Here is a 13,984-nt window from a genome sequence, read left to right as displayed (position 1 = left end):
TTTGTAATCGTAACTGATTATCCTGTAGCATAATGATAATAGCTTTGTTTTTAATCAAAGATAAATGAACGGAATAGGCCTACATCTGTTTTGCCTCTTGAGTTATTTTTTATGTAGACTATTTTCCCAATTTAGAAAACATATGATATAACCAGCAAGCTCAGACCTCATCATCCGATTGATAACCTTGATGATGGCGCCACACTGATTAGCCACATCTGAGGAGCATCTACCCCAATCAAGCCACGGTGACGCTAGGCCTATTCATTCACATAATACCTCTGATAAACTGCATTCGAAAGTGCTTGTGTAATCTGAATAAGGATTGGCTGCGTGTCAAGTTACTAAATAACTTAGCCTGGATAACTTTTTTTAAAGGATTTTCTTCAGTGACTTAAACTGTTGAGTCACAGTTTCGCCGAATCTGTTTCAAGTGAACTGCGCAGCTCGTTTGTCTAACTCGCTCATATTAGTTTGGAATTAATTCAAAGCGAAGAGTAAGTTATCCAGCGTATTTCGGTGGTTGGGGGAGAAGGGAAACTGCTTTGGCTATGATGGAGTTATTGGTCCAAAGCGTAGGTGCGGTGGGCGCGCTGGTTGCCAGTGTATTGCGCTCTTTCACTGACATATTTTTAACTCCACCATTGAAGGCCACTCTCAAACACTTACAGGACACTGACCTCAAAACACTTAAAGGTGGTAAGTTGTTTTACGTTATTAAATTTAGGCCTACCAGTTTTTCTTCATAAACGTTTTAAAACACACAGCGTTAGTGTTAGCGTGTTAGCGTTCAACGAGTCATCGTATGATGACTCGTTGAACTTTTCCCTGCCTTGCCTTATTGCACACCCTTTCACCTACTTTTTTCACACAGAACAGAGGACTTTCAAAGCCAAAGCTCTGTGGGAGAAGTCTGGAGCTGTAATCATGGCTGTAAGGCGTCCTGGATGATTTTTGTGTAGAGAGGTACAACAAAACATATCTGCATCTATCATTATCCCTTTTTGTTGCTCCTTCAACAATACACATGGGAACAGTTCTGCTTTATGGTGTATTGTGGAGGCTTTCGTATTAGGGTCTCACAAGGTGCCTTCTCTTTCTTCAGGAGGCCTCTGAGCTGTCCTCTCTGAAGCCCCAGCTGGATGAGCTAAGGGTCCCTCTGTATGCTGTAGTGAAGGAGGACATCGGCACAGAGATCCAGAGCTTCCGACCCTACTTCAATGGGGAGATCTTCATGGATGAGAAGGTTAAACCATAGAGAAATGAGTGGTCTTGTTTGGACAATTTCATCAATGTTGAGTTCCTGGGAACCGTTTTAATTGATAAGTTCAACTAGCATGGGACATTGTCATCTACGTAAGATGCAACCTTTCATGGCCTAGCACCGTGCACTCAAATTATGAATGGCGATTAGTACAAATCCTCTTTTTCCACTTCCTTTCTTGTAACACAGAAAATCCTTTTTTTTTTTTTTTTTACAGAGGCGTTTTTATGGTCCACGTGAACGTAAAATGGGTCTCTCTGCATTTCTCCGATTGGGTGTGTGGATGAATGGCTTGCGGGCCTTTCAGAATGGATTCTTGGGGAACGTGTTTGGAGAAGGCTTTGTCCTGGGTGGGGTATTTGTCATCGGAACAGGACAGCAGGTATATAGGCAAAGGAATGGCACCAATATCTCCACTAAACTGAATCACTAACAAATGTCCTGAGGGATAAAAAGTCTTCATATATGGTTTAGTGATGGGTCCTGAGGGGACAGAGCTGCTGGGTGGTCTCATCAGAGCTCACATGCTGTGCTTTTTCTTCAGGGTATACTGCTGGAGCACAGGGAGATGGAATTTGGAGACAAAGTCAACATTCTGGAGGTGCTCAAGGCTGCCAGAAAAATACCAACCCAGCTTGTGACTCTGGAGAAATAATAATGTGCCCCTCAACTCAGCCTCAAGTTTGTTTAGCTGTTTGTCCACCTTATTGGGAATGGTTCTTACTGGGACGCCTATGGGTCTGTTCTGTGGATGTGTATTTACTGTGAGGGATTCTCTGATTGTGTTAATGATGGTCTGTCTCAAAACTCTTATGAGCGAGCATACCTGATGCCTACATTCTGTGTCCTAAACTGCCAACCCACAGCAGATCTACAAGCTCCTTAGAAGTTCCAATAAACATAATTTGAATAGAGATCATTGTGTACTGTTTGTATTCAATGTCCTATTTTCAGTTTGTTGACCCATTGGTTGGGATTAGTTACTCTTTATCAAAACTTTTGTTTCTGTTCAAGGACCTTGGGAGATTCAGAGGGATTTTTTTTTGCTATGGCCAACGACATTCTTACAATGTTTCATGTTTGAAATTCATGCTATGATTCGCTCGTTCGACTGTCATCAAAATGATTCTTTGACAGACAATATGGGATAAGTGGGCATGACAGCGTATTTCACAAGACTGCGTACCCTGGAGGAAGACAGACGTTGGAGAGCGCAAGACAGACCCTTTCCGAAAAGGCGTGAGACGTTTAAGAAAGCAAGTATTTTGTGATTTGACATTGTTAGGATTTTGATAGGAAAAAGTTTATTTAGTTTCTTGTCATTTAGAAATACCCTACTTTATCAAAATGATCGACTGTATATGCCTGTGCAGAACAGTTTCGAAAGTCATCTTACGGCGACGAAAAAAGTTATGAGAAGAGGGTCTGCTTTAGAATATTTTTGAGGAGAACATTTCATTGTGTTGATATACCGTACAAAATTGAGGATCAAACTTTAGCTCCAGGCACGAGAATAAAAGGGCTTAAACAAATATGACGATTGTTTACAGATTAGGCGAAGTTATTCATTTAGCAGACGCTTTTATCCAAAGCGTCATAGGCCAGGCCTACAAATACCAGGCCAGGATCAGAAGTGCAAATTCCAACTGTAAGCCTATTTCGCTGTTGAGTAGGCAGGTAGGATATGAAGATCCGGTGCAAAAATAACCATGCACGATTCAACAATATCTCATCTACAGTGCACCGACATCTTAATCAAACCATGTGTCTAAGAGTAGATTCATGTCAATGTTTTTATTATTCGATCTGTGCTACGCGGTTGTTGATTCCACCATGACCATCTCAAATCTGCCTTCCTCCAGACTGATTGTCCTATCAAATTCCTATGCTATCGTGAACTGCAATTCTCTTGGGCAAAATATGGCATTGTCAGATTAAACAGTGTAACATGTTACAGAGTCTGTTTGTAGGCTTATCAGTGACCTTGTCTAGAATGCCTCAACTGTCTTTCTCAAGGGGTCTGAGTCACTGAGGGCTGAGGGGTGGAAAAAAGTGTGACCTAGTCATGCACGCTCATGACACTAAACCTGGCATGTCAGAAATATTTGTAACAATCAAGAGTAAGAAATGAAGCAGACTTTAACATCATGACATTCATGATGTACTTTCTCCCATTTTAGTTTTCTGCTTGACCCAAATGCTGCTCTACTAGACTGAAAATTATATTTGTTTTCTTTGTACCTGCAGTGCTGTCCTCTCTCCTGGAGGGGGGGCTGCTAGGGGTTTGTTGGGACCTGGGCCTTGGTGTTATTGCTCTAGCAGTGGTTGTTCTTTTCCTGGTCAACACTGACATCTTCCTCCCCAAGTCTGCCAAGACCACTCCAGGATACCTAGAGAGTGCAGTCCTCAAAACCACAACTGGAGGTGATGACACAAAAAAAACTTTCAGATGTCATTCATTATTTTTAACCCTTGTGCTGCCTTCGGGTCCCATGACCCAAAGGTTCATAATGAACCATCGTTGTGTTTACCCAATTTTACCCAATACAAAAACAAATACAAATAATTTTCTTTTAACCTTTGCAATGTGGGGGGTCTGAGACAGCCCAACGGTTAAAAGAAAATGCTTCACTTTGTTTTTGTATGCGGTAAAGTTGTCGCAATACGATGGTGGGTCACAATGACTGATGGGTCAGAATGACCCGAAGATAACACAAGGGTTAAGAGTGCACAATAGCTTGGCAGATGCACATACCTGCTTCAGCCAGATTCAGTCAGGAGACTCTTTGTATTTTAGCATGATGTTTTTGAGTGTACCGGCATTTCCTCTTTGACGGTAAGGTTCTGCTTCAGGTCAGCTCTCTGCCTGTGAAACACAACTTGAGACTCAGTCTCGACATTTTCTTGGCAGATTTGAAGACGATGAAAGCCGAGAGTCTATGGCAGAGTGATGGGGCCATTATTATGGCTGTGAGGCGCCCTGGATGATCCTTGTGCAGAGAGGTATAGTGTGTGTGTGTCTGTGTGTGTGTGTGTGTGATTCTGTTATTTGTATGTGTATTTTCACTGTCTTTGGGTTCTTCTGTTTCTCTTTCTTCAGGAGGCCTCTGAGCTGTCCTCTCTGAAGCCCCAGCTGGATGAGCTAAGGGTCCCTCTGTACGCTGTAGTGAAGGAGGACATCGGCACAGAGATCCAGAGCTTCCGGCCCTACTTCAATGGGGAGATATTTGTGGATGAGAAGGTTCTTTCACTGTATTTTCAGAATATACTTAACTAAGCTTATAGCTTTGTCGTCAATAACAGGAAATTTCTTTTCAGCAACGTTTCTATGGTTCCAAACCCAGAAGAATGGGGCTTGGTCTCGGTCTGTCCCGTCTGACAGTGTGGCGCAACCTTCTTCGTGCTCAGAAGAAGGGTTACCAGGGCAACAAAAAGGGGGAGGGCTTTGTTCTTGGTGGAGTGTATGTGCTTGGAGCAGGGACGCAGGTATGTTTTCTAGGCATTAGAACATTTGACCCCCAAAAAGTATATTTGTTGATTACTGTTGGATTGAGAATAGATATAAATATGATGGTCTTATTTTGCAGGGCTTGCTTCTGGAGCACCAGGAAAAGGAGTTTGGAGACAAAGCTGATCTGACATCTGTTATGGTGGCGGCAAAAAAAATCCAGAAAGGGAATTAAATTTAAATATTAGATGAGTAGTTTAGTATAAGTACTGGCCATGAAGTCAAGACCATAGCTATGTTTACTGTTCTATCTCGCATGAATTACAAAAATTAAGAGACATCCTGTAGAATTAATACAGCCTTGTGTGGATGTATCAAGGATAACCTGTGGAATTGATTTGTGATTATTCTTTTATTGCTTAACCTTTTTATCATTAAACAAGGCACTAGGCCTAAATGTTCTGCAGTAGCGTGTTGCATAGGTCTGCACGATGTCAAGGCTGTGTTACTGTGTTGAAGTGGTGAGGGGGTTTGCTAGAGTGCTAATGATGGTCTGTATCTGAAACCTTAATAGGGGGTCAGACTTGATATTTTATACTTAGTCCCTTTGTTAACTTTTTTCACTCAAATAAAGAACAAGCATGACTGAAAACAGCCAGAGTCTGATACACACTTATTGCTCAGAAATTAAGAACTACATTTGGATTGACTGGAAGGTCAGTCTTTTTCAATTATCAATATCTTTGAGGGTTTCAGGTGCAGTTCTGTGGGTATCTGTAAAGCCTTCTGTGATATTACTGGGTTATACAAATCAAATTTGGTTTGATGAGAATTTTGTTCCATATCATTCTGTAACAAGTGGCTCTTCGCTTGCTAGGTACACCTCTCATATTTAAAGAGGATTGATTAGCATGTCCGACATCCAATGATGCTGAAGCTTTGTGTCTCAGTCATTAAGAAGACAGCCAACCACATCGAGAAGGTGGAACTCTCATGGTCACCAGTCCCAGGTGAGGTAGGTCATTCAACAGGACATGAACAAAGGTAATACCGATTTTGCTTAAGTTATTATGGTTAGACGAGATCTGCTGTCGACTCATTTTAATGTCTCTCCTGAGTTGAATATCATGGCATGTCCGTTGATATTGCGAGTAGCCGATCTTACACCATTTCTAGCCTAAACCTGTATTTTTTACAACATCACTTTTATAGTGCCATCAGGGTTGATGAACCTTAATAAACTGAAACGCGGCAGTACAGAAGTAGAGTGTGTAACCTGTTGCTATAAATGCTGCCATGAAGGTTCTAACTGCGCATGCTGTCTTCAGTCAGCAACGACTGTTAGCCAACCAAACAGAGTATTGTAGGCTACTCTATAGTTAATAATCATTGACGTGGATGTCGGTGCTTAAACTGGTAATTATGTTTATCCAATTCAGTATTTGTACAACAGTTTGTAAATACACCTGTCACCGGAACCTGTAGCTGTCCGAGGTCCTGAAAAGCCGTAAGCGCGTGGGGGAAATCCGTGGTGACGACACTAGGAACACGCTTATCACGCATTGGGTTAAATTTAGTGCAGGGTATCCATGGCATTGACAACACGTGACAGCCTGGCAGTAAGTGGGTCAGGTTGTGGAAAGTCTACCTCCACGAAAACGCAAACCTTCTCTGTAGGCTTTCAAAGTTCCTTGGTTTTGTAATACTACAGGTAGGCTATTTTCTAAAGTGTTAGGAATTAGCCCATATGTAGCCTACTCTGTATAATTGGACCATATATATACACCTTATTCTATTTGTCTATGCCTGTCCTCCATAGAGAGAGAAGTGAGATGCAACATTATGGGCAGGGATGAATCACAGTGTGACTCCAGGGTGGCAGAAAGTCAGCCACCATGTCACAAACCAACCTGCCATGGTAAGATCCGATATGTCATACCGAACAGCAAAGCTATCCTATTTGACCCAGATAAGCTCTCATTCCCCTTGTCCTCTTCATCCATTTAGACTCAGTTCAAACTGAAGCCAAAAGTGCTGTTTTGTTTCATGACTTCTATTTGAAAAAGGGCTAAACACTAAGCTTCAGTGTTCTGCTTGTGTCCTGCAGGCTCCTCCATCCAGTGCTGAGCTCCAGGAGGAGAGTGTGTGAAAGGAGACCTGGTTACGGGTCATGGCTCACTCTTCAGACCCCTCCCGCAGGGAAACGACCCCCGGGCCCCAGGGGTCTCACTCGGCTGCACGCCACCTCCTCCGGAAGAAGGAACAGCGCCGGCGTGGAATACGATCCTCCTCCCCCATGGGCCGGGTCATCCTCATCAACTCACCCGTGGACGGTGAGCTTCTGTGGAGCCTACTGACGTGGCACACCACTCCACTCCACTCCAGGCTGAGGCTCAATCTGTCTGGGTCATGGGATCATGGGCCAGTCGGCCTGTTCTTGTGATCTCATATCAAGTCCCTTGCTTGCTTTACACAAATGTTATCAGCTCCCTTCAAGTGCTAATGACTACACTGTCAGTTTCACTCTTTCAATCTGTAAAACTGAAGCACTGCATGCTTTTTGCAGGTGGGGATGACTGTGAGGATATCCACACAGTCACGGTGGATAAGAGTGTGGATGGCAGGCTGGGTTTCAGTGTGCGTGGAGGCTCAGAGCATGGCCTTAGCATCTTTGTCAGCAAGGTGGAGGATAACAGCTCTGCAGGTACACTCCGAATCAGCACAATCAGCACAAAAGCACTGGCGTTTGACCTTACCAAGCTAAACTATAAAGTTGTGTGTGTGTGTGTATATACATGATCTGATGTGCATCTGGTGTGTGTGTGTGTGTGTTTCCATGCTTGTGCATGTACGTGTGTGTCATTGCACGTGTTGTGTGTCCACAGAGCAGGCAGGCCTGTGTGTGGGGGACAAGCTGGTGGAGGTGAACGGGGTGAGTCTGGAGAGCATCACCATGAGCAGTGCAGTCAAGGTGCTGACAGGGAACAACCGGCTGAGGATGGTGGTGAGGCGTGTGGGGAAAGTCCCTGGCATCCGCTACTCCAAGGAGAAGACCACCTGGTGAGCAGCACCACCCTTTCAATTGAAACCATATCATCTCTGAGACTTTTCTTTCAAATTGTTTGTCTTTTCCTGTTTCCCTCAACTCTATCTCACACCACATCCCCTAATTATTATTATCAAAGAACGCTGTTTGTTACGTTTCCTCTTCTTCCGTGTTATACACAGCAGTTTATAAGTGTCTATGTCTGTGCGATGGCACGCAGGGTGGATTTGATCCACCGCAGGATGGTGGTGGAGGAGAGTGGGAAAACGCCCTCGGAGGCCAGCTCAGACGGGGCGCTGCGGAGGATCGTTCACCTCTACACCACCTCTGATGACTACTGTCTAGGCTTCAACATCCGCGGGGGCAAGGAGTTTGGTCTGGGGATCTACGTTTCTAAGTAGGCCTCTCACTGTTTCAGACACCTTTGATGAAGTTATGATCCTAGAAATGTTTGTTTTTTATTTATTTAAAAAATATATTGTAACTGCAAAACTAAACTTTTTGAAACTATTGTTGTTTACCTTATGTCGGTTATTAATTCATTGCATGGTCTCCCTGCATGCTTCTTTGTTCACTTCGAGATAGTAAGATCATTCTGTTTCTTGTGTTCTTTGTGACAGACTGGACCCTGGTGGACTAGCTGAGCAGAACGGCATTAAGATGGGGGACCAGATTCTGTCAGCCAATGGGGTGAGCTTTGAGGACATCAGTCACAGCAATGCTGTGGAAGTGCTCAAGAGTCACACACACGTCATGCTGACCATCAAGGTAAGGGCGACATGACCCCTGACCTCTACTGTTAGTCAAGTAAATACACATATAAAACATAACACCCTTATCAATAATGCCTCATGAACTTTAGCTAGCGGATCAACTGAATTCTTGTGAAAGGCTTAAAGGCTGAAAGAGCACCTCTTGTGCTACAGTCGGTTCAAAATCTTGAACATGAGGACATTGGTGTTGGATTATGTTTTCGAAACCTAGAAAAGAATAGGAGGAATTTGCAGTGTACTTTAATTTTGAAGGGGTGTTTGAAACCACACTGACACATGCATTGACACAAACACACAAAAAGCATACACAAACACCACACGTACTACACACACATTTTTTTTCCAGCCTTAGACAGCCACCCCCCTTCCACGCACATTTACATACACACACATACACACTCACAGATACACACTCACAGATACACACACACACACGCTGTTGCTGTGTTGCTACACCCAAGTGTGCGGTTGCGTGGCGGAGCAGACAGCTGGCATGCAGTCGTAATATTCTTCGCTCACTTTACTCGACGGAGCTTGGGTTTCGTCCTGTGAAAAACAGCCAGGCGGTGTGCATTATTCACCAGGCAGCGAGGATCAGGTGGTGATCAAAGCATAGAGACGCGTTTTGTATGTTTTTGTCTTTCGATCCATCACTTTGCCCTGCCGCCTCCCCCCCTCCACAACCACACCCCAGTGGAAAGGGAAAGACTGAGTGGTCCTGTTGAAGCAGTTAAACTTATCTTTACATCCCTGTAAATAGAGTCATGTAAGTAAATCAGGAGATTATTGCCATTGGCCACAGACTTCTAGAGTTACTCTTTATCAAATATAGTGATCCCATCAAAGTTTCATTATCTCTGCTGTAGCTCATTTGCATATCTCTGGCCATATCATTGCAGGAAGCCGGACGATACCCTGCTTATAAAGAGATGGTGGCAGAGTACAGGTGGCTCAATAAGTGTATGTATCTGCTTTTGTCTCATGTGTCAGCTTTGCTGTTTGTAATTACTTAGAAAACCAGGCTGTAGTGGCTGCTGTGACAACTGTGTCTTTGTATGTCAGTATGCGTCAGTGTGTGTGGTTCAAAGCATGTGCGCGTAAGTGTGTGCGTACCTCGGTCTATACCTTCTACAACCATCCCGTATCGTTCCCCTTTCAGTAGCCAATGGAACCGCCCAGTCCTCCTCCCAGGGTTCAGAGTCCAACTCCTCCGCCTCGTCGTTGTCCTCTGGGACCCCCATCAGCTCCCTGAGCGGCCTGTCTCAGGTCATGTTCCCCCCCAGCCTGCCTTTCGGCTGCGACATGGTGGACGTGTGCATCTCCACTGAGGACCAGAGGGCTGGGTCCCAGCTCGCTGAGACTTCCATGCAGACTGACTCCCCCTCTCTGAGGATGGGGACAGACACGAGCCGCAGCCTCGGGGCCACGTTGCTGCTCGAGGACTCGGCCATCCGGGAAGGGGGCTTCAAGAGCGGCGAGTCCACCAAGACAGCCGTTCTCATGGCTCTAAGTCGGCCCACCCGACCCATCCGTCGCTCCCAGAGCCAGGTCACCGTGGCAGGTGAGGCAGGGCTGGGCATTGAGGATTACACTCACCACTGCAGTAGAATGAATTAAAATGGTCGTGGTTTGTCAGGCTTGTGACTCATGGCTAGTTTGTGGCATCGCAGAGGTCAAGCAGAAGAAGCAGAAGAAGCAGCAGAAAGGGAAGGACCAGGTGACGAGCACCCTGCAGCGTTCCAAGACCTTCGTCAGCCTGCTGTTCAGGGGTCGCAAGAGAGACACCTCCAGGGGGCGCTCTAAGTCCCCCTCCAGATCAGAGGCTAGCAGAGGTGTGTTGATTCCCCCAGTCCACAGTCGCAGACACTGCTGTCGGTGCGGAACGTAACTTGTATGATTCGTGTTCATTCAAATTACTTTTGAGAATCCTATTCATCCTTTTGATCTATTGTCGTTAATGGATGATCATCCTGACTACAAATGTATGGGAGAAAACCAGCGTTTGACTAGACTAAAACTAGTCAGAACTGGTTCCAATTTGACTAATCACGAGTACAGTTTCAGTTCCGGGTCTTGTTTGTTTCATGCAGATGGTGTGGGGCGCCGTGCCAGCGTCAAGCCAGACCCTGAGATGTTGGGCGTGGTGGAGGACATGGCACGCAGGCTGCTTACTGAAGAGGAGGTCGACGCTGTCATGAAGACCTGCAGGAGGGTGAGGACACTCAAACAGATCCAGAAATAAAACTGTGCTTGTGATGTCCATAACTCAGTGTGTGATACATGGCCCAACTGTCAGGAAATGGCTCACATAAATGATGAGTGGCAAAACAAATCATGATAGAAAATTACCTTGTGTGTGTGTGTGTGTGTGTGTTTTTTCCAGTATGTAACAGAGCGTCTTGTGGAGAACCTGGTGCGCCACCTGCTGGCGGTCCTGGACAGGCCTGAGAAGCTGCTGCTGCTGCGGGAGGTCAGGTAGGAAGTGGACCAAGACAGGAGCAGCCAATGGTCAAACAGCTTCTACGTGTCTATGAGCACCTTTTTGAACATAGACCTTTTTGAACGTGCCAGTTATAGGATTAGGAAAAAGATTATTGCCACATTTCCTAATATCTTATTAAGACGAGACAATCAAAACCAAACTAAGAGGCAGAGTTAGGGGTTGGACGCCTGAGCTAACGCCTCTCCTTTTGCATGTTTCTGATCTTGTTGCTCTCTGCTATAGGATGCTGATCCCTCCAATCGACCTGGTTGTCTTCAACAACATGGTGGCACCGTTTGAAGTCGAGGCTTATGATATCTTGAAGTATCGCTCCGGTGGGTACTGACATGAATGTCAGAGTTATACACGAGACATGGAATGGATAGAATTTTCACAGCAGCTTTGTTAAACCAAAACCTAAAAACAGCGTCAGGGTTGGGATTGATGGTTGGGCTGCGGCTAACCTTAAGTCTCGGCCTACGGGAGAGATAGGGGAAGGTCTGGTAGCAGGGACAGACCAACGGTAAAGGTCACGGAAGTGTAGAACTCTAATCCTAATCTGGGCCCTAAGAGGTTTGATTGTGTCTGTCAGATGGCTGAGCGGTTAGGGAATCGGGCTATTAATCAGAAGGTTGTTGGTTCGATTCCCGGCCGCGTCAAATGACGTTGTGTGGAGAACACACACACACAACGGGCAAGGCACTTCACCCTACTTGCCTCGGGGGGAATGTCCCTGTACTTACTGTAAGTCGCTCTGGATAAGAGCGTCTGCGAAATGACTAAATGTAAATGTCTTTCTTTTATTCCTTTAGTCAGATCCCCTCCTCTGCGTTCTCCCCAGTCAGGACGTGCCCCCAAACGACACCTCATCACCCCCATTCCTGGTCAGTATAGTACCTTCCATCATTACCGCAGAGTTCCACACTCCATACAGTACAAAACTTGTGATACACAAGACCCACATCTATCTTCTACCCTGACCAGACTTCCAGGGAGGCTTTGAGCTCCACAGTGCCGAGGAGGTGGAAAGGGAGAGTCACCTGATCGACGAGCTGGAGAGACTGCGTCTGTCTGGGCCGCAGTTGACCAGGGAGCAGCCCCACACCTCCAGAGCCTTCACCCCACTGCTGGACGTCCCCGTGGACGGCTACGCCTCCGACTTCGCCAGACAACCCTCGGTCAGCCCCATGCTGCCTAACTGGCTGCTGGCACACAGCAGCAACGCACGCACCCCTCTCAGAGCAGAGAGTGGTACAATCCGCTCGGTCCACTTTGATGAGGTGTCAATGCACTCTGCTTCAGACCGGGGAGGAGATACCATCTCTGAACGGGGAAGGTCCACGTTCCGGAATGGAAAGTCCAAGGGTAAAAAAGAGAAAAGTGAGAGGAGTAATGACACTGTGTTTACTCTGGCAAGTGCCCCTCGGAGGACCAGACCCCTGCTGTCTGAAGTCTTTGGCTCGGGCCTGGACTCAGACTTTCCAGCCTCCCCTGAGGTGAAGGTGGGACATGAAAAAGTAAACGGAGCACGGAGCGCCACTGAAAATGGACTCAATGGTAGCCTCCCAGTTCAGGAGTATGAGTTAAAAACCGTCAGCATATCAAAGACAAAGCAGTCATTGGGTGAGTCCATATCAGCGTTCTCCAACCATACTCCTGAAGAGATACAGGACAGTCCTATAGGTTTTAATTCAAACCCAAATCTAACAAACCTGATTCTAATGATGACCTCTATGTCCACCAGATGTCAGGAAAATCTCCATTGACTTGAATCTGTGTCGATGGTAGATGCAGTATATTGCGTTTTGCATTTTATGACTACTGTTAATGCTGCTTTCCTGATTTGCCACCCCAGGGATCAGTATATCTGGTGGGATGGAGTCCAAGGTGCAGCCGGTGGTGAAGATAGAGAAGATCTTTCCTGGAGGAGCAGCTTCCACCTGTGAAGTCCTCAAGGTATTGACTTTGTCAATACAAACCTTTACCATTTCAATCAAGTTAATGAGATCGATTTTACTACTAAATATGAATTCCCAGTTGCTCTGCCTCTATATCCCCAGGCTGGATTTGAGCTGGTGTCCGTGGATGGGATATCTCTGCAGGGTGTGACCCACCAGCATGCTGTGGAAATCATCCGCAGGGCCTTCAGCAACAAGGCCAAAGACCCCATGGTGTTTATGGTAAAAGTCCTCAAAAAACCTCTGAGTGGAGACTGACCCCTTTGGACACAAAAGCGCTTAGGGGAGACGCCTGCGGGCACTGATAGAAGCTGTTTAGCAGTGGGACCTGGGTCCAAGCAGCAGGAGGTGGGTCTAAGTGGGTGACCTAAAGAGTATCTGGCCAATGAATACAGTGGATGTACTACTTACTACTGGAATCAACCAATCATGTGTGTGCTGCCGAACTGCATCACAACTCGGAGCCAATACTTGTCCATCGAGTAGAGACCTTCCTTGTACACTATTTCTTACATTAATTGTCAATTTATAGACATTTTCTTACATCATTAAAATGTAGTCACTGTAATGCATTGTACTGTATTTAAATATTTTTAACATGCAGGCTGATTTCTGGACACTAGAGTGCCTTTCAAGATCCCACATACACTACATAGTCTCAAAACCCTGTGAAGAGTTGGCCTACGAGTGGAGCTTCAGACATAAGGAAGCATTTATTTGGTATGTTAGGTAGGATTTCCTGTGTTTTCGTACCTGAACCCTGATACTGTGAAAGAAAACACAATATATTCAATAGTTATTCCTTCTCAACCACTACTTATCATTTGTTCTTCCTTGTAAGATCGTTCTGAAAGGGAGGAATCTTCTCCTGCTGTGTGGATCAAACCTGTCTCTAGAACAGAAAAGCAGCTTCTGTAAGATGATATTTAAAATGACCAAGTTCAAGTTATCAGCCAGCGCATAATTAATGTATGCTAAATTGCAAAGACAGTGTGTATCTGATTAAACTAAAT

The 13,984-nt window shown here is 45.4% G+C and overlaps 2 protein-coding genes and 1 pseudogene across 3 annotated transcripts; all 3 read left to right on the top strand.

Moving 5' to 3' along the window:
• The first annotated feature begins 204 nt into the window (after positions 1-204).
• On the top strand, positions 205-2,178 carry LOC136950173 (peroxiredoxin-like 2A). The gene is made up of 5 exons (XM_067244326.1): positions 205-699; positions 875-966; positions 1,106-1,246; positions 1,482-1,646; positions 1,809-2,178. Exons 1-5 carry the CDS (start codon positions 552-554, stop codon positions 1,917-1,919), a joined length of 657 nt encoding a protein of 218 aa, XP_067100427.1. The 5' UTR covers positions 205-551; the 3' UTR covers positions 1,920-2,178.
• An 83-nt stretch (positions 2,179-2,261) lies between these two features.
• On the top strand, positions 2,262-5,360 carry LOC136950172 (peroxiredoxin-like 2A; annotated as a pseudogene). Its single transcript, XR_010877475.1, has 6 exons — positions 2,262-2,520; positions 3,512-3,688; positions 4,176-4,267; positions 4,365-4,505; positions 4,583-4,750; positions 4,852-5,360. The product of XR_010877475.1 is annotated as a peroxiredoxin-like 2A (transcript).
• Positions 5,361-6,882: 1,522 nt separating this feature from the next.
• Positions 6,883-13,930, top strand: LOC136950403 (PDZ domain-containing protein 7-like). The gene is made up of 15 exons (XM_067244732.1): positions 6,883-7,045; positions 7,279-7,416; positions 7,598-7,772; positions 7,979-8,155; positions 8,379-8,526; positions 9,431-9,491; positions 9,691-10,092; positions 10,202-10,363; positions 10,622-10,743; positions 10,915-11,006; positions 11,257-11,348; positions 11,826-11,897; positions 11,998-12,636; positions 12,869-12,969; positions 13,074-13,930. The coding sequence occupies exons 1-15, from the start codon at positions 6,883-6,885 to the stop codon at positions 13,227-13,229; spliced, it is 2,700 nt and encodes an 899-aa protein (XP_067100833.1). The 3' UTR covers positions 13,230-13,930.
• Positions 13,931-13,984: the final 54 nt, after the last annotated feature.

The sequence above is a fragment of the Osmerus mordax genome, chromosome 10 (assembly GCF_038355195.1).
Source record: "Osmerus mordax isolate fOsmMor3 chromosome 10, fOsmMor3.pri, whole genome shotgun sequence".
NCBI lineage: Eukaryota > Metazoa > Chordata > Actinopteri > Osmeriformes > Osmeridae > Osmerus > Osmerus mordax.
Note: the sequence above shows the minus strand (reverse complement) of the source record. Positions and strands in the feature narration are given on the sequence as shown.

What these genes read in the sequence shown, in the direction of transcription:
- LOC136950403 (XM_067244732.1), top strand. Translation starts at nt 6,883, where the DNA reads ATGGCTCACTCTTCAGACCCCTCCCGCAGGGAAACGACCCCCGGGCCC. An exon ending in GAGCCAGGTCACCGTGGCAG is followed by an intron (nt 10,093 to 10,201) that starts GTGAGGCAGGGC and finishes GTGGCATCGCAG; the next exon opens with AGGTCAAGCAGAAGAAGCAG. An exon ending in TCATGAAGACCTGCAGGAGG is followed by an intron (nt 10,744 to 10,914) that starts GTGAGGACACTC and finishes TGTTTTTTCCAG; the next exon opens with TATGTAACAGAGCGTCTTGT.